The sequence below is a fragment of the Pygoscelis adeliae genome, unplaced genomic scaffold, assembly GCF_000699105.1.
Source record: "Pygoscelis adeliae isolate BGI_AS28 unplaced genomic scaffold, ASM69910v1 Scaffold635, whole genome shotgun sequence".
NCBI lineage: Eukaryota > Metazoa > Chordata > Aves > Sphenisciformes > Spheniscidae > Pygoscelis > Pygoscelis adeliae.
The window spans coordinates 146,333-169,821 of record NW_008824885.1 but is presented as its reverse complement, the minus strand read 5'-3'; the positions used below and the strand labels follow the sequence as shown (position 1 = coordinate 169,821).

Here is a 23,489-nt window from a genome sequence, read left to right as displayed (position 1 = left end):
AGTGAGACTTTACTATATAGCCTCTATCTGCTTCACAGTCTCACCATGCAAGAAATATATTTAGCCTTTGCAATTTTTACCTGCCCTTTGCCTGCCCTCTCCTTTTTGTTATTGTGCTGTATCATGATCATCTCCAAAGGTTTACAGTTCTCAATTAAACCTTGGTCATGGCTGAGGGACACAAACTATGTGTATGTACCTCACTTCCTTGACCAAGTCTCATTGAACCTTTACTTTTGAAAACCCTTTTTCTCTGGCTGGCACACAACTCCTATGTGGTGCTACGGCCATGTGCTAAAACTCCTCCTCAGAACAACCAGCACATGTCAACATGTGAGTACGTAGCTGCTAAGCAGATGTTCTTCATGGGCCCTTTGTCAGCCTGGTTTAATTTACCACTCCTGCATAGCATTCTGCAATTACCTGCTTGCCTTTCTTTACCTGTCCCCAAACCAGCCATCTCTGGATATGGCTGTGGAGGTCACCTGCTCCTGCATCCAGAAAAAACCATCAGTGTTTTACTGATCCAGCTAACTATGCCAGAGGGCTGGTGATCTCCAGCATTAGACCCATGTACCTATAATTGTCATTTTAAGGCAGTGACAAGCAATTAAAAGTGCTTCTTCTGAATGTTTTCTCTGTTGGAAAGCTGTGTCTTGAACAAATGGTTTCCTCTATAAAGTAGCTGCACCTACTGATCTGATGGCCCAGACTGCTAAAAACTGTGTCTAGGGAGGTTTCAACATTGTTTGCAGCATTACTGTTAAAGCCACACCAAATTCAACTGTCTTTCAATGAATCACATCATTTTGAAACAGAACTTTTGTGTTATTTTGAAAGGAAAGCAAGTGCCATATAGGAGAAATTTTTGATTGAAAAAAATTAGTAATTTAACTGAGTGTAAATAAAAATGGCAAAGCAAACCCTTTGTTCCCAAAGCTCATAGATAAGTGTAAGATGCAGAGGAAAAGAAAGACTAAGGTGTAGCAAGGAAAGTAAAGTAGCAGGAAACAAAACTTATGACAATTATGCTCAAAAGAAGCAAAAGTTCAAAGAGCAAACAAGAAGAAAAAAATCATGAAGAAACAACAGTGCAACAATAAAATATAATGAGAGGGAACAAAATGATGAATGAAATCTAGAAGCAAAAAACATAGGATTTTTTTCATTTTTATCAGCAGTATCTGATTGACTTTTACTGTTTTCTCACAAAAGGAAAAAATTCTTAATTTTCACGAATAGGATATATCTTTAGCAAATAAATATCTCCTCCAAGAAAATGCAGCCAGCTCCAGTTCTCTCCTGCATTCTTAACACAAATATTGCGAAGATGAGCAAAATATATCGTTCTTTGTGTTTTCTCCACTTGGCAAATACTTCCAGTTCATAAAACTGGACAGCGATTGACCGTTGCTGAACAGGAACGTACATTCAGTGGCACAGCAGGAGTGCCTCCCGCACAACAATCTTCCTTCTGACAGGGAGTAAAGGCTAATCTCTGGCTAGATTAGTCATATGATCTTATGTGGGGGCCACCTGTTGATTTTGGAGGACTTAAGGTTGCATACCAAAAACTTTTTAAAACCAAGGTCAGTTTTGTGTTCTACTTATACATACATGGTGGCGTATATCGTGGATGGTTGATGTAGTATGCAATCCAGGAAGTGAATCCCCAGTAAAAGGCACAGCCCTGGAATGGACAAAAGATACTTTTTTTTTTTTTGTTAGAAAAGGCGATAAGCAAATACAAACCATAACTTCATAAATATAAATTCTGGTAAGTGCAAAACCCTGATGACCATTGAAAGACTTTGCAGTGGCTTCCTGAGTCACAGAATATAGATCTTTTTAAGATGCTATGAAGCCACTAAAAAAAAATAAAAGGATGCACAGTGTAGATTTTTTGGATTTTGTTGAATGTGTTTTATGCCTGTTGTAGGAACTGATATTTGGTTTTTTCCTTATTTGATTCTACTGCTAAAGGGCACATTTCTCTGAGTTGTCCTACTAAAAGTCTAGGGCTGGTTAAAACAGCTGAGCTGTTACTGTACCTTTAAACTCAGCATTTCCAAGCAAGATAGAGCTAGCCAGAGCGCTAAACCAGCCGAGACAATAAAGAGTAAAACTGAATAGTCCTGGTTTAACCCTGGCAAAAAAAAGGCACACAGCTCCTATAAAGATATTTGAGCTACACACTGTGTCAACTCCCATGGATTCAGCCCCACTTCATCCTCTTGTTAAAAAGCAGCACCCCAGCTGCCTTTGCTTGGTGACTGAAGCCATGGGCTTGGGCAAGCCCAAGCAGAGATAATGTGGTCATGTTCTTGCCCTGTGTAGGGGTCACTGCTCCCACCCTTTGTACAGGGAAAAAACAAAACCCACCAGTCAAACAACTGAAACTACCCTGGAAACTGGATAAAGCCTTTCTACGTGTCTAAGTTAAGGGTCCAATGCTCAGTACCTTCTCAGGAAGAGCAGTGTGCTGGGACTGGCTCCCATAAGTAGGGCTGCAAGTCAGGCTTTCTCTTTTTTTACATGTGGTACATGTACCACAGACACGAGGGGACAACAGTAACTGTGGGTCTTTAACTCCCACGTGCATGAATCACTTTGGAAATGGCGCTCTGGTTCCAAAGCCATTTAGCTTATATTCCTCCTTTTTTTTTTTTAAACACTGTGTATTGTAAAACAACATCTCTAGCTGTGCATCTCACTGCCTTCTTTCTGACTGGAACTGAGTCGAGCCCCCTGTCATGGCCAAACGTTTATCTCCTTCACTAAAACCTTAAATGTGTTGCGAAACTTTTAAAGGGAGGGGTCTTTACATCACACTGAATGGGATGGGGGGTCGGGTGATACAAAATGACCAAGACTGAGTATGTGAAATAAAAGAGCCTATGAGTAATGACACACAGTTGAAATTCAGGAGGCTTTGGGAGGCAGAAGACTTTAGGCCAGCTCAGTATCTTCCTTCCTGAGACCTGCACCTATAGAAGGAGAATATATTTTGTTTTCTACTTGTAATTTGATTTTAGCTTCCTAATGCAAGGCCTGTCTCTTGCTTTCCATTTATATTGCACTGAGGAAGTGGAGTGTGATTTCTGTCGGCATTGCTAAATGTTGCAGCAGCATATCTCATAATAAAGTAGAATTCAGTCTGCAAAATATCCTGGACATGACAATTGGCCCCTTGGGTGGATGAGTCAAAGTGGACATTGACATGCAGGAGCTAAAGTGGACATTGATTTCAGCTCATGTCCTTGGGGACATGGCCCTGAAATTCTTCCTATATTTGTATTTTGACTACTCATAATTCCTGGAACTAGAAAATAAATTGTTTTTTGTTTTCCTATCTTCTTCTAAGGACTGCTTTGATATGAGGATATTCTCTCTTACACAATATGATAAACATATTGTCACCTTTATCATATTTTTCAGAGGAGTGTGCCCTCCCGAAAACTTGTGAACAAATAATGTCTCCAGAAGATGTCTGATGTAGTGTAAACAATGGCAGAAGCAGGCCAAGCTGGAAGAAAAAAAAAAAAAGAAATTAAGGTAAGTGAACAATTGCTTTTTATTACTTCACAGTTTAATGTCACAAAAGGAATAAGGACTAAGTCACAGAGTCACACTCAAATCATGGGATTTAAGATATTGTCTTAATTGAAGCATCTGGAACCAAAGATTAATGGAATAATTTTCAGTGTTATACAAAGTTGCTTTCATTTTGCAGGGAAGCAACTTATTTTTACTAGCCTTGAATCAGAAAGAGCTCCTCGAGCTCTGAATGTGATGCATAGCCCTGACAAGACATTAAAACAGGACAGCTGTGTATACAAGCAGGCGTCTGCCGTGCTTTTCCAAAAGATGTCTCCCACATTTTAAGGCCACCTTAACGCTCCTGTAGGATGTGTCTGACATTTAAAAACATTCTGAATATCTTCTGAATGGTTTCCTTGTCCTTTGCCAACTCAAGTAGCTGCATGGAGGTAGTTTGTATTTCATTTCCTTGTGGATGCAAAATGAGATTTTGTTGCAAAGTTAATCCATATTGATAGATTTTTGTTGCCCGTTACAAAGAAATGAGGTAATTGTTGTAGAAATTATTATACTGATTCTCTTTTGAGGAAGATTATGAAACAATAACAGGCGTTGCTGATTTGCTTCCGAGAATGAGTTGCAGCTCATAGAGATTTTCAGAAACAAATGTCAAGAGTGATTCCTGGTGGCATTTTATCTTAGTTACATTTACCGTACTACCAGAGTCCGTCTCACTGCAAACCAATTATAAGACATAAATGAAAAGTGGTTTTCAGCATGTGAAATCTCAAATACTTATGCATCTTGTATGGCAGCCAGAGTCAAAGATTAAACAATTTCAAAGTAATTAAACAAGAGAGAGTTGAGCTAAGAAAATTTCAAACAATTAATGACTTATCCAAAGTCTGGAGCAAACTTCCAGCTTTGCTGGAAATTTTAAAATTCATTTGGCTTAGGATGGGGACCTCAGATGAACCCGTTAAGCAGTGGTCACTGGAGGGATTCTGCACATCCCTTGCCCACTTAAAAGAAGGTAAAAGTATTGCTGACTCTTCTGTGCTACCAGAAACTCTCTCCTTTTAAGTGTATGAGCAAGAGAAGGAAGGAAAGCGTCTTGCAGCTCTGGATTTGAATTCAACTATTCTGTGTTCTCATTCCCAGCTCCACTAACTCCCTTAATGTCTCTCCAAGTCTCTGTTCCTCCATCTGTAAATGGTATTATTACTCACTGTGTTTCTCTCCTGTATACCAGCTCCCTTGATTCTGCAGTCATAATGTGGAAAAAGTGCTGTGGGAAAGCTGTACAGTTCCTTGAGGCTCCTTGTTCCCTGTGTGCCCTCTCACTTCCAGTGCTCCAACTTACGCAGCCAACAGGCTTTCCTTGATCATGTTCCACCCCTCTGCCAGGCACTAATCCCCCAGAATGGGGACAATCACACTGAAGAGAAGGAAGTTCCTTAAGTGTGAAAGTTCCCAGCCTGCCCGGTGCATTAACCACCATCCTGTGGAGGGGTACAGTTGGTGGTGGCAGTGCCTTGAGCCTCCCTGGCAGTTATCATGTGTAGCTGCTTGCCACTTTCTTGTCTGTAATGGTTCTTAATCCCCCCCCTCGACCGGGTCTGCTTTGTTTCTTCCAGAGTCATTCAAAAGTCTTGGGAATGGCAGGGGCTGTCGAAGGTCATAAAAAGCTATCTTGGTTGGCTGTCCTCTCTTCATTGCTTTTTGGCACGCTCTTGAGTTCCACCAGACTAAGCAGGTTGTGTTTCCTTGAGGTCATCTCCTACTGTATTATATCAGAGCTGTTTAATTTTCCTTGTTAGCATTACTGTTCCAGTGATGGAGAGAAGCAAAGCTATCTGGTTTATGCTTATGTATGAGCTCCTCTGATTTGTTTTTGTACAGCTAGATACAACCTGTGCTCTTCATTGTTCTATAACAGTGGCTGAGCTCTTATTCTTGTTTGTCACTTAAGTGTTTTATTTCTTAAAAGTCTTTCAGAACTCAAATATGTTGCGCATGGCCCTGGGGAACAATTACAGTTTGAAGAGGTTAATTTCAAAAATCAGATTACCAGTTCTGAATTTCTATGGTGCTTCTTTTGAGTTTCTCAGTTGTTCTTGACCTGACTCATGACGTGCAGACCTCTCGAAATTCCTGCTTGTCGTGCCTAGGTGAGAGCTGGCATGGGGGTAGTTATCTTCTGTGCTGGATGCTGATGCTACTCATCTTATGAGTGGGAATGCACTGTAAAGAGACTGGGAGTGGGACACCTGAAGTCTTGTCCTCTCTTCTCTGTCAAGTGTGACTTTGGGTTACTACCCGCTGTGTTTATTATTTCACCTTCTGTTCAGGCTGTGTGTCTAGAGTGCAAACTATTTGGGGAAAACACATCTCCCATTGTCACCAGGTGCAGTGACCATTGCAACTGGGATCCCATTTTTGGTCAGGCTTATGAGTGCTGCTAAAATGCCAAACTGCTGTTGATAAGAACAAGCTGAAACTCCCACTGACTCTGAGACCAAGCATGCAGCCTCACACCCCCGGTACCTCCTCAGCCCTGGAAATGCAGTCTCCATCCCTCTGGCTCCCTGTCCTCCAGGAAAATAGTTCACACAAGTGTCACTTACTGAACCACTGGGTGGCGGAAGTTCTTCGTACTTTCCGCTTGATCATAAATAGTTGAAAGACGAATGTAAAAGAGCAGATATATTAGAAGTGGACCGGTGTATTCTGCTAGAAAAAACTAGAAATGAAAAAGAAAATAGCTGTATCAGAGTAGGAAATTGTACCAAGGCACGGGAAAAAGAATACCCCTATCCACAACACCTATTCATCCTTCAAATGTCATTTTGGCTTCATTTTGAGGACTTAAATGACACATAGGGTTTTTTCTGCTGTCTCTTTAGCAAAGGAGTAAAACCCATCTAGCAAATGAGAGAGAGGTTTCTGTGCAGAACACTAACCCAGTCAGGAAAGCTTCATGGAAGGTGGTCAAAATCACAGTCATCTCCTCTTTATACTTTTGGCTGTGCCATCAGATGCCTATTTGGAATCTAAATAACACTGAAAATTGAGGCCCAAAAGCTGAAGGCAGCTTGCTTTCTGCCAGTGTTTTTTGCAATTAAGTGATACATCTGTTAAAACCCAACCAAGCATGTCAGAAACAAACATAGCTTTGACTCCTGGTTGCTAGCAGAGTCATCTGGAAGGGAGGGATCATTGCTTGAAATTTGGTGGTGGGTGGAAGAGCAGGACCTGCCTGCCTGGTGTATGGCACTTTGAGCCTTTGTTCAGTGACCGAGTGGGACTCCTCCCTGTGCAGGCATCAGCAGAAGTAGCCTGCGGTGGGCAGGCTGGACAAGCAAGTTACCCTGTAAAACAGAAAGAAGTAATTTCATCTCCCCACTGTCACCCCTGCTAGCCACAAAGAGCAGAGAGAAGATAAGGGGACAGGGAGAGAAGGCAGAGTTATAGTGCTGCCACGAGCCACCCTCAGTTTTACGTTCTGGCTTTCGTTTGGTACAGCCTGCATTGCCTTTTGTCAGGGCACGCTCGTAAGCTACAAACAGCTGGAGGAAGTAAAATGTGGTTAGAGTGATGTGAGGTCTGGATTTGATCATCTGTCCCCACTGGAATGAATCTCAGAATAAAATGGAAATGGTGTAGTCCTACATGTTTACAAAGACCAGCAACTGGCAAATCATAATTCAAGTGCATAGTATTGCTTAAGGGATAACAATTCATAACTAATGGGCCATTTGGCTTTAAGGTGGCTGTTTGCACTGCTATAGAATTGTAAGTACAACTCTCAGCCATGAGTTGTACCACAAAATACACCTGTAACTGCCAGCTTTTATCATGTTTGGCATGAGCATATTACAAAGCTGCCAGGAAAAGTTTGGCAGGACGTAGCACCAAGTTGTGGTTACTTGTCACTGCACCAAGTGTTTCCCCCTTTACCCCCTGGCTAATTTCAGATGCTGAAAGGAGAAGGAAAGCTTCAGGATTTAGTAAAAAAATCCAGTCTCTATTTAACAGCCAAAGCTACCAGCCACGTATACCTGAGTCCCTGTGACTGGGTGAGGTACATCAGGAGGGGGGATGCAGAGCATCAGAGCAATTCAGAGAAGCAGCTGAGCACCAACAAACAGCTCTTGAGTTGGGGTTTGTGGAGGTGAGCAGCATCAGCATGCTCAGGGTGCTTTACAGGCTAGGGACAAGGTCCCGTCTTACCTGTGTGTCAGTCACATCCAACACAAAGCATTAATCGCCCATGCGGAGGCAGGCAGTCCAGGGTCAGCTGTGAGATTTGCAATCACAGTAGGTATTGTCTGGCAGGCAGGACTGTATTTGCCTTTGTCATAACTGCGTCACACTGCTGGAACATAGTTAAGATTGGTAGCATTCTGTTTTAGAGGATGAGGTTCGGTTTGCTCTAGTGTTTTTGGGGTTTTTTTTACATTTTGGGTGAGTTTCAGTCTGTTTCCCTCTGTTGCATCTTCCATGCTGCAAACTCTGCTCTCCTTCTCTGGCCCACTGATTTTAAATTCATCAGAAATGAAAAGTGAGTTCCATAAAGGCAGGCAGAGAAACTGCTAAAAATCCCATGAGTTCAAGCAGGTGGAAGGGAAGGTAGTCTTAAATTAACACAAAATTAAAATAGGTTCTAACCATTGGCAACCAAAGGCAAGCATCATTCTTTTGCTATTGATTCTCAATGAATATATACAATTAAGCCTACCTAGTATCTTCATGCTCATCCTATAGTTGATTAATTGGTGGGCTTGGGGAGTTATTAGTTGTGTTAAGGATCAGTTCAACTTATCATTTTTACAGATGCTCAAAAAACCTACAAAATTACTAAGATTAGTTCCTTCTGACATATCATGCAAAAATAATAATCAAATTTTAAACAAAACCCTAACAATAATAACATCGTATCTTGTAGTTTCTAGACAAGAGAAATACTATTTTGTAAAAAACAAAAAGAGTGATCATTTAAAACACAGAGCTTTTTTCTTCTGCAGAAATGTAAAAAAAATCCAATATTTAGAAGAAAATTACTTTTTCTTTACCATCTTGTGGGCCTGCCTAGATTATTTTGATGTATTTGGTGCAGCCACATATGGCAGTCCATAATAAACACAAAGATCTTTTCCTGGAGAAGCATTACATCTCTATTACAATGTGCATAGCTCAACAGAATTTAACTGTTGAGCTCATCATTAACTCCCTGAAGAAAGAAAACTGGAGATTGCACTATATACCTCCTACTCTCAGTGGCATAGAGAAAGTGCTGTTCTTGAATCAAACCTCTCCCAGGCATGAGCTCCATACAGGGTGCTAAGCTCAAGCTTCTTTAACTGTCTCAATTATCAGGTCCTTGGGGATACCTAAACTGGAAACATCTACTACATAAACAACAAAACGAAGATCTGAAATATGTCAAAAGGAGCTAATGTAGGAGTCTCCATCATTCAAGAGATGATGACACAAATGGGAAAACAATACAGGATAGCTAATTCACAAACCAGCAAGGCATTTCATCTTGCATGAGCCAGATTGTACCTGCTTCTTTTATCTCTGTTCAGATGATCACGCCAGAGTAACACCTTGCTGAACTGAGTAACAACCAGGTCAGGAATTATAATCCCAGACCTTATGAAGCAGAGGGTATATTTAGGGAGATATGAATACAGCAGAGGTGAACGGAGCTCTTTAAAGTTATTTGAGGGAATGTGAGGTGAATTTTCTGGCTGGTCGGGGCAGCTGGCATAGTGCCTGACACCATCCCAACAGGTCTACTACAGGGAATGGAAAGGATTTTGATGTGAGTTAATAGTACCATGTGTACTGGTTGGGAAAAGGCAGAAAAGGACAAAAGGAAGCTATAAATAGAGAGGGTGGAGTGAAGGAAGTCTGAAAAAAGTCCAACAGAATCTTTATAAATGAACAGCCCACGGATTAGCAATCTTCACATGAGGGCATCAGCTAATTCCTCTCTGTAATGTTTACGACATGCCCTTTCTGTAATACCACACAACACACCCTATCTTGTATCATGTTGCCTTTTGGCATAGTCTAACATTATCTCATTTATGACAAGCTGCAGAGCAGAGCTGAGGAAAGGCCGCACAGCCTTTTCCATACTGATCCCTTCCCGCAGCTTTTTCCATGCCATGTAGGGGCAGTTTCCCAGTTCATCGGTGCTGGTCGTGATGTTTTCTCTTCCACTGCCAACGGGATGTCTGGGTTCAAGCGGGAGAAGCAGAGGGCGTGGTATGAGGATAATACCTGCCGCCAGGACAATGACTTTGGGTCATTGCCTGAAGCACTCGGCACAGCAAGAGCTAGAAAATAGCTCAAGCGTGTCCTGGGTAACTTTGATGGAAAAGCAGCTGCAGTATATAAATTATCTAATGGACAGAGCTTAGTTTCTCTGATAAATGTGAGACAAAGGCATTAGTTGCAGATCTGAGCCAGGGTCAGACTGAGACAGTACGTACCGCATAAAGAGGAGGATCTGCTGATATCAGACAGGCCATTGCTATGTGTGAGTGTACAGAGAGCAGCTGGGATTTCTGAGAAACCCAAGAGAAACAGGCAGTTGAACCCCCCCAAGTCCCCAAATCACATTAAACTTAGCATCTAACTACCTTAGACTCCTTTTACAATGCCAGCCCTAAGTACTCTTGAGCTAATGATCATTAAGAAACATTATTAATTTCTGGACTAATTTCTACTTCATATGCTTTGCTACCTCATTAAAGGCCGTATAGTTACCTGGGGATGATAATGGCATAATTTTAGCAGCATCTCCAAATCTTCCCCTTTTTAAAATTTTTGTATTTTCATGTTTGCAAAAGTCCACAGCAGCAGCAGGTTTGCATCAGGTAGTATAATTCTTAAGGGCTGCTTGAATATTCAATTATTTTTGTTCCAATTCTCATGGAACTGGCTAATCCATTCTACAAAATTTAAATAGTGCACGCAGGGGCACCTGAAACTTCCCTTGTCTGGGCAGATTTTGCAGTGGCTCGGTGTCTAAGAGTATTTCAGGCTGCAGCTCAATATTTACTGCAGATATCAGAGATAGGGATGGATTTGCTGTAGGATTTTATAGGCAAATTGCAGCTGACTCAGGCCAGCTTCAGGAGCTGGGGAGTGAACAGTGATGGATGCTGTTTCTCCCTGAGCCAGGCCTGTGCTCCCTCTGTGGAAAAAGGGAGGTGAAATCCCAGCTTCCTCCTGTCTCTTCTCCTAAGACTGAGCTGTCTGAAACCACTGCTTTGGCATCAGACCACTTCATACTCTGGTCAAGATTCTTCCCTGAGAGCACAAGCCGTTGCACGTTTCTTACTCAAAATGGAAAATTACTGCAAATTAACAAATGATGTTCTTATACACACACGTATATGCATATTATATATGTTTGTACCTACACATATTCAGCGAAGCACTCAAGTTCGGTTTGTAACCAAACACCAATGTGAGTTCAGATTTGCTGCCAAATCTTTACAGGGCTTTGACAGCATTTTGAAATGTGCCATATAATGCGTATCATTTTAAAATGTGTATCTATCGTCTGCTATGTAGATACCTAAATGAAATAGTGCTTTTTAACACCTGGCTATTACTAATAACCTCAACTAGCTCTTCCACACTGCTTTTCATCTAGAAGCCTCAAAGCATTTTGCAAAGAGGAAAATACTGTTATTTTCTTGCCGCAGATCTGGAAACTGAGATACAGAGAAATTCAGTGACTTGTCAAGGTCACCAGACAAGGTGGGCAAAGACTGACAAAGGGGCACTTGGTCCTCCCAAACTCTGGTTCACTCTCCTCTTTGTGTTCTCCTTACCCTCCGGTATAAGGTTGGGCAAAAATTCCCCATACAAAATAATTTTGCCAGGCTTATGCATTCTAGAAGGACTAAAACTTCTCAAATTTGCATAGATTGACAAATTGTCAATTGTAACAGTTAACAGACAATTGTCTGCACTTATCAGCACTATACATCAAGTAGCTCTTTGTTCCTTAAGTACCAGGAATGGTTTAAGCATAAAGTTGTCTATAACTGAAAGAAACAGCTTGTTCTGTTTATGCTTACTGAATTCCCTCTACCTTCTTTTTGCACTTGAAGTGGTAAAAACTCAAGGGTATTACTATAAACACTTATGCATAGGTTCTTCAGCCTGTAACATGCTCAACAGCAACCAAAATATTCACCCCTCAGAATTAATTTTCCTAGTAGCTCCCGAACTCCCTTTTGTGCCTGAAAAATTGACACATTGGCATGGTTCATCGTGAGCTTCCAGCATTTGTTGCTGAGACCAAGAGAAATTATTGCAACACTGTTTGCCTTATTAGAAGCAGCATCTGAGGAATCCCAATCAGCCAGCTGGGCAGTTTCAGAGGTCTCTTCTTCCCTTATCAGTTGAATTCATGCTGCCACTGGGCAGTGACAAAGACCCAAAAGTATATGTGGCCCAAGGAAAGGCACAAACAACATAAAAGCATGGCAAGAAATCAGGCAAATGCAAGCTGTTCTCTCCTGATAACCCTGGAGGTTGAAAACTATTAGACTTAATTAAATGAAAAATAAGACCAATCTTGTGTGTGTAGTTTGCCTTTGTGAAAGGTTACAGTGTTTTGAAAGCTCATAGCATTTGACTGGGATCAGCTCAAGACTTGGCCAGCTGTACCAAGGTAGAGCAGCACTTACTGTGTGTTCAGGCAGAAACCTCTGCCAAGTACAAACTGCTAGCTGTAAAATGGAGGTGCTTTGTGTTACAAATAATTGTAGTTGGAAAAGGAGCTGTAGAGGAAATAGTGACTTCTTTTTCTCCTGGAGATCATCTTCTATGTCAAATTATCTATTGATCCAAGAGGTTTAGCAATGAAAAAACATTTGGGGATTTCTTTCTCTTTGGCACTTTGTTGTAGTTGTTCTTAAGCCATCCACAGATGTACACAGAATCACACATTCTGTTTATTTGGCACTGCTGCTAAGTTTTGCAGGTACCCATGATTTCCTGAAAGTGTTATTCAATTTGTAGGGTCCTGTCCCACAGTTGTGGGACAGTTCAAAACTGTGTTTGAATTGGCCACAAATATGTAAGCTCTGATACATATCCGCTGAGAAATATACTCAGTGACATTCTCCGCTGATACATCCTACAGATCCTCAGCTCTCTCTCTTACCTTGATCTCAAATTCCTTCCTAACCAATGATCATATGAGTTTTCTTACATTTATCTTCTTCACACTGGCCCACCAGTTGCTGTGACTCCCAGCCCTCCTACTCCTTCAAATTCCTCAGATCCTGTCTTTTTTCTTCTATTATAATTGTCTGTACTTCTACATCCCATTGAGAGGTTATAAACCTTTATTGAAGTCTCTTCTTCCATTCCCTACTTAGGGAAAACATCTTAAGTTGTTCCCCATGGGATGCCCAAAGCTGACCTCAGTATAGAGAAGGTGGAGAAAATGAGTCTGCAGCAGTTTGGCTGCCTCTTTTTTAAACCCATCAATACTCATAAACTGCTTCATATCACACTCATCCCACAGACTTCATGGGATTGTTCCACATTTACAGGACCAACTGAGCGAGCTCTGCCAGCCACAGTCAGATCAAACTGCTCCTCCCCTATTCACCACCCACCCACATCCACAGGACAGAAAAACTGTGGTACGCATGTGCTGTGCGAGTAGGAGGAGAGAATCACACTGACCAAAACACTGCCTTCCCCCCGAGAGAACAGGCGCACCTCCTTATTCAGTACAGCATGCACTTCCCCATTGTGTACACCTGCTATACATAACCACAAAGTTTCAAACATAGATCTCTTGGCTTCTTGTTCATTTTCCACAATGCCTAACTCGGTGATAATTTTGCCTGCCAGCCAGAAGGGAACAGACCAATTAGTGAAAGTGTAGATTTTCAGATTTCAAAGATGTTCTCGGGTTTAAATAAGATATTAGTCTCTACATTTCTAAATTGAGCAGAATCTTTTTGTCATTGGAAAATTTGAAATTATTCCAGAAAAATGATGTATAATATAATCTTAAACCTATTAAATACAGTTCCATTTTTCAGCCAGCTCTGTTTTACACCAGCAGAAGTCTATTGAAGTGGTAACTCAGATCAGAGAGAATCAACAGTTTTCTCTGCGTGATTATTTGTATCGCAGAGCTGTGTGGAATCAGAGTCACACAGGGAGGGTATGCAAGGGGGGGGGACGACTGTGCAATCACAAAGAAAAAAAAATGCACAACCTGAGGAACTATAATCTAAGCAAATGGAGCAGTTCTGCTGCCAGCCACAGTATTTTAAGGCTCTCAGGAGTCAAAGTATTTAAGCAATCCCTAATTTTAAATCACAGTTACAAAAAATGTTTACTAAAGTGCTGTGTTTCAGATTTAATATTATGAAATTCACAGACTTGGAGGTAAAATATATTTTTCACAGTTTTATGCTGTTTTCTCAGTTCTATTTTGATCCTTCTGGTAGCCTGCCCAGGTAGCAACTAGACAACTGAAGCTGATAAATCAGAAATTGCAATCACTGCTCAAATGAGGAAAGCTTTAGCAGAAGTCTGAATTTGAGCAGGAAGAATGGTTTTCTTTTCCCTTTTGACTACAGCAGCCGTATGCATTCTTAGCAGTAAAATGCCGGCCACGTTTCAAAAAGTCACATGCCGCATTGCAATATGTAAAAAAGAGGTATCTGTCAAACATGCTTAGGCCCAAAATTGGACAGAGATTAAAAATAAAACCCATCACTCCAATGGTGGGAATTTCAAACACCCCTGGGGGTACAATCTTTGCAGGAGGCACATAGAAAAGATCTGTAAACTCAGCTCCCATTAGTATCTCTGCAGCATCAGTCAGCAAACCTCAACTATCCCCTCCAGGCAGGGTAAAGGAATTGGTAAATCTTGTGCAGAAGTAAATTATGTGTTTCAGGTAATATTTGTTTCATAAAAAAGAAGGCAGAGCAGAGAGAGAGTTTTATCAAAATCCATGATACCAAGAAACAGGTTTTGTTTTCTCCCTGAATTGCTTTTTGGAGATGAGCCCTGAGGGCCTCCATTCTTCTAAAAGAGCCAGCTGAGGTTGGATTTCTACCCACATTATCCAGGAAAGGGCCTCATTCTCAAAAGAGATTGACAAGTAATTGCTCCAGTGGAGGAGAACTGCAAATCCCTCACCCCAGTTTGTCCTCCCTCAGAGCAACCCAGCCTCTACAACTTGTTGAAATCTGGTCAACCAATCTCAGAGCTGTGGTGTAACCTGAGGCCAGGGATGTCTGGCCTTTCACAGCACAAAACACCAAAAATATTTCGATCACTGTGCAACCATGTTTCAAGAAGGCTGAGGATGAGAAGGAAACATCCTTCCTACAAAGTGGCAGCCTCTGACAGAGCGACTGAGTAGACAACAGGAGACAAACTCTTGAGCCACCAAGGTGGAGTGTGAGAAGGACTGTAAATCAGAGACTGTGCCTGCTCCAAAAGGGAAGCTGAGGTTTCTTGATGCAGAAATATGCTCCTAGACTTAGGGACCCAAACTGTTTGTTTTGGAACAGACAACAGCATCATCTTTCATTTTACAACTGCTCCCAGGAGGTAGAGGTGAGTACCGCTTTCCCCTTTTAAAAAACACAAGCTCATTGTCTTGGTGTAAATCCCCAGCTTTGGGGGTCTTAGTGTTCTTGATCCTCAAGTGGGCATCTCAAGTATGGTCTCCAATGAGGTGACAAAGCCCCAGAAGACCCACTTCGTGCTTAGTTTTCCCCTAGACAGATTCATGCCCAATGCATCGACCTCTAGAGCACCAACCTATCTCCATGTGCTTCTGTGCATATTTTTGGAGTCCATACCTGAATGTGGCCCTTTGTACCTCAGCTATCATTTTGCTGACGAGATAAGAGTATTTTTATTCTGTGCCTTGTTTATTTAAATGTCAACCCTTTAAATCAGAAGCATCCCTCACTGTGTGCATAAATCTGATAGAGCATCAAGGGGGATGGGAGAATGGGAGCTCTAAGCACAGTAAAAATGGCAGTAAAACTATACATCCTGTGTACAAATACATTCTTAATTGCTATTGTTAGAATACAATCTTCTATGAACTTTTTCTCTATTGCTATAGACTAGCTATAATATAAAAATCTCTTGACTGTTTAAATGATGCGGCTAGGAAGAAGATTTCTCCCGCTGAGAATGGAGACAATTTAGAATATGGAACAGAATGGGATAAGATGAATATTCAGAAACTCATGGAGTCAACTTTCTGCACACACAGATTAAATCATTAAAAAATGCCACTGCCTGCAGTATCAACGCCTAGTCATAACTGCACTATTTATAATGGGATATTAAACTTTAGTTATGTTACTGTCTTAGGCTACATAAACCACCACGAAAGGAGAGAATAAATAAGGTTCTTGCAGATTACTTAGTTGTAGCAAAAAGGAGGCTGCACTACTCACAATTTTGCTTCGCAAAGAAATTCCATGGTTGAGAGGTGGTGGGATGGGTTGGGGGGGAAACAGGACCCCAACTAGCATTAATCAGTATGGCCCCAGTAGGCCATTAATCAGTATGGGAATCAGTGGGGTATAGCCTCAGCCTTGGTAAACTCGCAGACCTCTACTGAAACGGGTAGGTCACACAGTGTGAACTGCTCTAACTCCACTGAAGTAAACTGCTTGTCACAACCTAGGGATTTGCGTCCTGTTGTTAGAACTGGGAAGGATAGATATAGGTCATGCTCTTGTTCATAGGGGCTAAAACCTCCCAGAGTTTGTGCTGCTAGGGGCTATCTGCTTCCCTGGAGAGAGAGAAATGCACGTGAGCTTGAGCAGGTGAGATGGATATGTGACCTTACAGTGCTGATCCAGAAGCTGACTCTTCCCAAAGTCAAGGGCAGTTCTGGCAGTAACATCCATCTTGAGTGTACTGTTTAACGGATAAGGAGCTGTAAAATAGCATGTCCATTCTAAGTGTCTTGAAGTAATGCTTCCCATAGTGACCTACTGGAGAGAGGAACTGGTACTATCATCTGCAAGGTGCTTAAAGACTTGACACTCACAAGCTCCATCCATATAGGCACAGCCAAGGAAGGACAGTGGTTTGTCAGGGGGTCCTGTGGTCACCCCACGTGAGCAGGGTGGGATCTGCAGGCTGCCTGAGGTAAGAATCTAATAATTTGACCTACAGCCATGATGCCAGTTAGCAAAAACTCACTTGTTTCATTAAAGGAATTTCAAGCAATTGGCGGTTTGTTTTCCATTGCTATGAATAGTCTCATCATGGCTTTTATGGCTTTCAGAAACTGTAGTTCTATCTTACTCATGTTTCTTACTGCAGAAATTGGGAATCTCATTACCCAATATACAGATGTGGGCTGTGTGTTACTCCAGCTAACCCAGTACATGCCAGCTACAGCAAAAGCTATGTCAGTCTAGTAGTGAGACTACTTTCAGTTCTGCCACCTATGCCTGCTGCAGGACGTTGGAAAGGTCTCTTCATCTCCCATTCCTTCACTGTCCTTTCAAACCCTTCTGCTGTTTTCTGTCTTCGGGCTGTGAAAGAATTGAATCTTTCACTTCCTCCTTGCACAGATGAGCCCGTAAGGTTAGAGTTCCCTACAACCCCATTTGGGTGGAACGTGTTGCCTCTCTCCAGCCACCCTGACCTTCCAACAGCTGCTTACAGGAAAGTAACTGAAGTCAAACTGAGACCAGAAGTAAAAACAGACAGTGGTTCTACCCACAGCGTAATACAGGTATTGTTGCTCGTGGCTAATGCTTTTGTTTTACAAAGAGATTGAAAAGTTTTGTGACTCCTGAGCCTGGCTGGGCATCTTCTGCCTGGAGTCCTTGGCCTCACCGCTCTCTCAGAACTGTTCTTTGGGTGAACAAAGAGTAAGACATTCCCATCCAATCATTTTCCTGCATTAGTAACAGGATTACCAGAAATCTATTTTTTCTTTTTAATATCCTTCCACTTTCAAAGCTGAGGAGCCTTGCAGCAAATGAATGTATTTGGCTACAGGTCCTGCACAGGCATATAAACCCTAGATAAGCTAAAACTGTTTTTAAAAACTGATTTTTTTTTTTCCTCAGTCAATATTGTTATGTCCACCTTTTAATCTTTCATTGGATGTCAGAGTTAGCACATTGATAACTTGGCTCACTATCCATTTAATTCTGTTTTGACTGCTGATAAAGTAATTACACCATTTGACAAAGGGAAGGACAGGCTGAGGAAGTTGGAGTAATTTCATGCTAAAACACATTGTACATTAAGATGTATCATATTGAGTGTTACAAGGACATACTTACTGTGGTCCATCCGACCTGCTGACCCAGGTCTGTAAAATACAGTGTAATGATGGAGGAAACGGCAAGGTTTTGAATGTTAATGGAATCCTTCAAATAGGGCCCATCTGTAATGACAAAAAGGGAAGAGGATGGCATGAACAACAGGCATCCTCTCAGAGGCTCAGCATAACATGTAGGCTGCCCTGCTAATGGTCAAGGTGTAGTCCCAACTTGTATTCTGATTTATTTTGGTGACTTGGTACTTATTCTCCAGGTTACAGCATTTCTATGAGAGTTATTCTCCTCTCATTTTAACAAAAACATTAGGCTGACATGGCACTGGGCGGCAACGCATAGCAATTGTTTCTATGTTATCTCTGTTAATCTAGACGATTAGAGACATGCCATGCAATCACACAGACAATTTCATGGAGCACTTTTTGTTCCGTCTTGCAAGACTAATGGGAAAGTCAATGTTATGCAGTGTCTCGCTCACTGATATCTTTTGCTGAAGCGTTTGCGTTTTCAGGCTATTTTACAACAGATGGCACCATCACGATGAATGCAACTTCTTGGACAAAGGCCCACAGTCCCAAGATTTCTTTGTAAGCTGTCTGACCTAGGCAGACCAGGTGTATCTGAGCACTACTTTACTTTTCACAGTATTCTGAGGCATCTGCTTCCAGTCCTGACGGACCTAGAGTGTACAGGCAGAGACATAAAATGGCAATATCTGGTTCTCTTCTTTTATAGAGGCAGTGAGTTGGATATTGGGAAACCCCAACAGCCACTGGCATGGGGTGTTGCCATGGCTGCAACACTTCTTTTCTCTTTTCCACTTTGTGTATTGTGTCTCCCTTTCAATACATGTTTGTTGACTGTTTAAGTCGGTGAGGGTGCTAAATTCCATCAGGTGCTGAGCCCTCATTTTCTAGGGCTCTGCAATGCTACATGACCACAGACCAAATGCCACACAGCCCGTAGCAGCTTCATCTCCCACTGCTGTGTCCACCAAGAACTGGTGTACTGGCACAAAAAAAGAGGCTGCCTCCTGCAGCCAGTTGCCTCCTGCATCTTCTGATGAGGCTCTGAGCAAGTATTAAAATGGATAATGCAGTGAGTGAGGGAAGTGAGTGAATGGTTTGAAAGCTGCCTTGTCTTCATTATTTGATCATATACTGTATTCTGAAACATTTTTACTCAGTGGTTATGAAAACCATTAGATTCCTTTATTAATGAAAAAGCTAATAAGTTAATCATTGATATCAATTAATGAAAAAGTGCTAACAGTTCACCCAATAACATGTATAGAGAGAACAATACTGTTAGGAGGAGAACTTGCCAGAGGATTAGTAATACATTAGGTGGCTGTATTCAACCATATGAATACTTACTGTGTTCTAGTTGCAGGCCAACACGGGAAGGGTACCACTGCGGACCTGTTCAAATCACAAAGCATGCCTGTTCATTTCATGGTGGAGGATCTAAATTTCTCTTTCAGTTAGTATTCTTTTTAGCTGATAGCTACAAATGTGAGATTAAAAAAAAGCCCTCTCTTTTGGTCTGAGCTATACAAGGACAATACAAGAGAGCTAGGAGGAGCACACAATACCCACAGTAGAGCAGAAATCCCTTCTCCCCACTTGAGTGTTCAAAGAGCCGATCTCAATGCTGAATGCTCCATCAGCACATGAAAAATGGGCATGCGTGTGCACCACTGGGAAGTATAAAGAGGACGCTGTTTATTACTATATTTGCCAAAACTCTGTACTAAATGTGTCAGTCTTGCCCCTCCCTCCAAAATGAGGCTTGTTCTGTAGTCTGGTCCAAAGGGGTTGTTTTTTCCCATTTAGGAATATAAAACCTTATTAGGGACGCTGTTGTGGTTTAACCCGGCAGGCAGCTAAACACCACACAGCCGTTCGCTCACTCCCCCTTCAGTCCCGCAGTGGGATGGGGGACAGAATCGGGGAAAAAAAAAGTAAAATTCATGGATTGAGATAAAGACAGTTTAATAGGACAGAAAAGGAAGGGAAAAAAATAATAATGATAACAGTAAAAGAATATACAAAATAAGTGATGCACAATGCAATTGCTCACCACCCACCAACCGATGCCCAGCCGGTTCCCGAGCAGCAGCACCCCCAGCCAACTCCCCTGAGTTTATATACTGAGCATGATGTCACATGGTATGGAACATCCCTTTGGCCAGTTTGGGTCAGCTGTCCTGGCTGTGCCCCCTCCCATCTTCTCACTGGCAGGGCATGAGAAGCTGAAAAGTCCTTGACTAGTGTAAGCACTACTTAGCAACAACTAAAACATCGGTGTCTTATCAACATTATTCTCATACTAAATCCATGACACAGCACTATACCAGCTACTAGGAAGAAAATTAACTCTATACCAGCCAAAAATCAGGACAGACGTGCAGGTAGCACTAGTTCTTAATCACGGATTAATCAGGCAAATAGAGACACAAAAAGCAGAGGCACCTGGGTAGCTAATACTGGATTACGTATGACTTCCATGATACCCATCAACATAAAGATGTTCCCTAGAAGCAGATTTTTAAATGTTCTAGTTTAAAGGTTGCTCCTAAATGCATGATAGGAGTTGGCAGTTGTTATTAGGTGACCTTTGATGATTTTGGACAGAGACCCGTCAGTTTGTTTGAACAGGTACAGGTCTCCAGCTGCATTTGTTTCTCTCAGTGTCAGGACAAGTGGGTAAGTGCCACAGAAAGACTGCAGAAAGGACCGTGGCTGTTCAAATTGTCAACTTGTCCAGCTCTTTGTAGTGCCTGTATGCAGAAGGCTGTGTCCCTACAGCTGTGCTGGCTGAATGGACAATATAAGCACTCCTCCTTCGCATCACAGACACGTAACTTAGCTTAACACACACACACACACTTCGGTTTGCTGTTGAAGGTTTTTAGAGCTGACCTGGCACATTTTAGGGCTGACCTGGAGCAGCCTGGAGAGACCTTACACAGCCCGTGGTGTTGACTGAGGTTTGGGGGCAGCAAAGTCTGACAGAGGAAAGTGAGGGAACAGCTGCACTATCACGACCCCCAGCCATTTCTACCGCATTTGTCTTTATTTCCTTTGACACACCTTAGGACAGTTGATAGCCTGAAAGAGATTTGCTTTGTCTTTTCAATTCACAGTCTGGGTGAAATTGGTCAAACATAGCCATGGTTTTCTTTAGACCTATCTTACAAGTGTTAGTATTCCTGTATTTAAGATACCAACATTCCCGTATCTTAAACAAATGGAAAAAAATTCTCCACAATGACTGTGATCAAACATGGGAACATTTGCCCCGAGAAGCTGTGGGATCTACTTCCCTGGAGATAGTCAGGCCTCAGCTGGGGAAGACCCTGAGCAATCTTATCGGACTTGAAAGTTGGCCCTGCTCTGAGCAGGAGCCTGGACCAGATGAGCCCCAGAGGTTACTTCCACCTTAACTGTATTTCAGGATGATCAAGAGAGCTTGTTCACCCCACCGGCTGCCAGCTGGAGGGGAAGGGGAGCTGTACACGGTGTGCACTGCACCCAGCACACTCTCATTTCAAAAGCACTTGGTCTGAGTTTTGTAGGCAAGAACAGGCATTAGATGAACCCATGAACCAGGGCTAATAGCAGGAGGTGAGACATCCATCAAGTAAGTCGCAAACATTTTTTTTCAAGGTACCGCAACAATCCATGGCTATTAAAGATAACAAAAGGAAGATAGAGAAAGAGCAGCTGTCTGACTTGTCAAGGAAGATATGATTTGCTCCAGGACAGCAGATATCAATAGTTATTTGGGAGCCTGAAATGCAATGTACTTGTGTTAAATTGGAATCTTCCCACCAGTCGTCCCCCCCCTTCATATTACAGTATGTTTCAATAAAAGCCAATTTACCTGATCCTGTGGCAGTGCCCTGTTAGGTATGGCTCATAATCTTCACAAGGGCAAACAGAGGTTGTGCGTTTAAGCACGTCATCCCACATTTCCACTCCTTTAGCCTCAGTACACCATTATGTTCAAACACACGCAAAGATTTAGACAGATGGAAATGTGCTTTTGCTGCTGCTGGTCTGCAGTGACCTTGTTATCACACCACTGTGTCTCTCTGGTTTCCAGACCATCTTTGGGGTGCTGTGTGTATTTTGCCGGAGGGACCTGGAATTAGCTGTTGGGATGTTCCTTCCCAGCTCTTACGATTGGTGGGGGGCCACTAGCTAATGTCAAGTGGAAATGCTATGCAAATAGAGTAGGGGACAAAGTCCAAACACATCTCTGTTTGTAAGTATGTTGGTTTTAGTCTGAACATGGAAGTTTCCCACTTTCAATCTTTACCGGCAGCAGACTTTAGCAAGGCTGTTCCCAAGTCTTAGCTGCCCAGGGTCCTGCAAAAAGCAGCGTTGCTGTCTGGAGAGAAGTGTGACCCCACTTTATTCCTCCGGAGGTCTCAGAGGTCTGGCTGGTCTGCTGCCCCAGCCTGATGAGACTCATTTCAGAGAGAGGAAACCCCACACATTCCCAGGCGTCAGAGATTCGCCTGCTCACCACTTAGTAGCAGTCAGCCAAGGGGACCCTGGCCTCACTTCTCACCATTTACCTGCCTTCTTCCTGTGACTGTTTTCCACAGGGATCCTCCAGAGCTCTCACTAGGACAGCTCTGAATTTCTATTTGGCAACGTGGGAAGCCATTCCAATCCAGCCTGGCTCTGACAAACACACATTCATGTCATTCCTATAGGAGAAGAGCTCTTCTTTCTTTTAATAGTGAAAAGAAGCCAAACCCAGTGACTAATTATCACCTGTATTAATTCTCGCTACTGCCTGTCAGAATAGGGGGTTGATGGCTCTCTTGGATACCTAGAGCCAGTACTATCTGGCAGACGAGCTTCACCTGACATCAGCAGGAGTTCAGAAGTGCACGTGGAGAGTGCATGCTCCCAGACAGAGTAAACAAGCACTCATCAAAGACAGAGACACAGCTGCAGCTATGTGCAGCACTCAAAGGTCTCTCTGCACTCCCACACCTGGCAAAGCTTCCCTTGCTTTCAGTCTAAAGCTGGAGGGTTTCTCTTTTCCAGGGTTGGTTTTTTTTTAGTAGGGTTTACTTCCCAGTTTATTCTTATTAACACTTTTCATCAGTGCCTCCTGCAGAGATTAATGGCAATCCAAGAGCATGAGTGACTGAAGTTTATCTTGTAACTCCTGTTGCATCTAAGATCAGGCATGTATTATTATTTACTTTCTGACAAGTGTGATGGTGCATCAGAGGTCAGCCACATGGTACTTGGTAGGTCACAGTCCCTGTATATTTCTTGTGATCAGCAGAGCTGTTCAGCTCCCTTATGCAGGGTTATAGTTTTGGCTACGCATTTCACACTTGGAACAAAGTTGAAAAATAACATTTCATAGAATAGTTTGGGTTGGAAGGTCATCCCTAAAGGTCATCTAGTCCAGCCCCCCTGCCGTGGGCAGGGACAGCTTCAACTAGATCAGGTTGCTCAGAGCCCCGTCCAACCTGACCTGGAATGTTTCCAGGGATGGGACAGCCACCACCTCTGGGCAACCTGTGCCAGTGTTTCACCACACTCAGCGTAAAAAAATTTCTTCCTT

The 23,489-nt window shown here is 42.4% G+C and overlaps 1 protein-coding gene across 1 annotated transcript in view; it reads right to left on the bottom strand.

The window, feature by feature from the left end:
• The window catches only part of TECRL (trans-2,3-enoyl-CoA reductase-like), a 71,279-nt gene that overhangs the window by 8,685 nt on the left and 39,105 nt on the right, over positions 1–23,489 (bottom strand). Inside the window, exons 3-7 of the mRNA XM_009324526.1 lie at positions 19,265–19,309; positions 17,892–17,995; positions 6,168–6,283; positions 3,421–3,526; positions 1,618–1,690 (exon numbers count right to left, since the gene is read on the bottom strand). Coding sequence (XP_009322801.1) covers positions 1,618–1,690; positions 3,421–3,526; positions 6,168–6,283; positions 17,892–17,995; positions 19,265–19,309 — 444 coding nt within the window. The remainder of the gene's footprint in view (positions 1–1,617; positions 1,691–3,420; positions 3,527–6,167; positions 6,284–17,891; positions 17,996–19,264; positions 19,310–23,489) is intronic.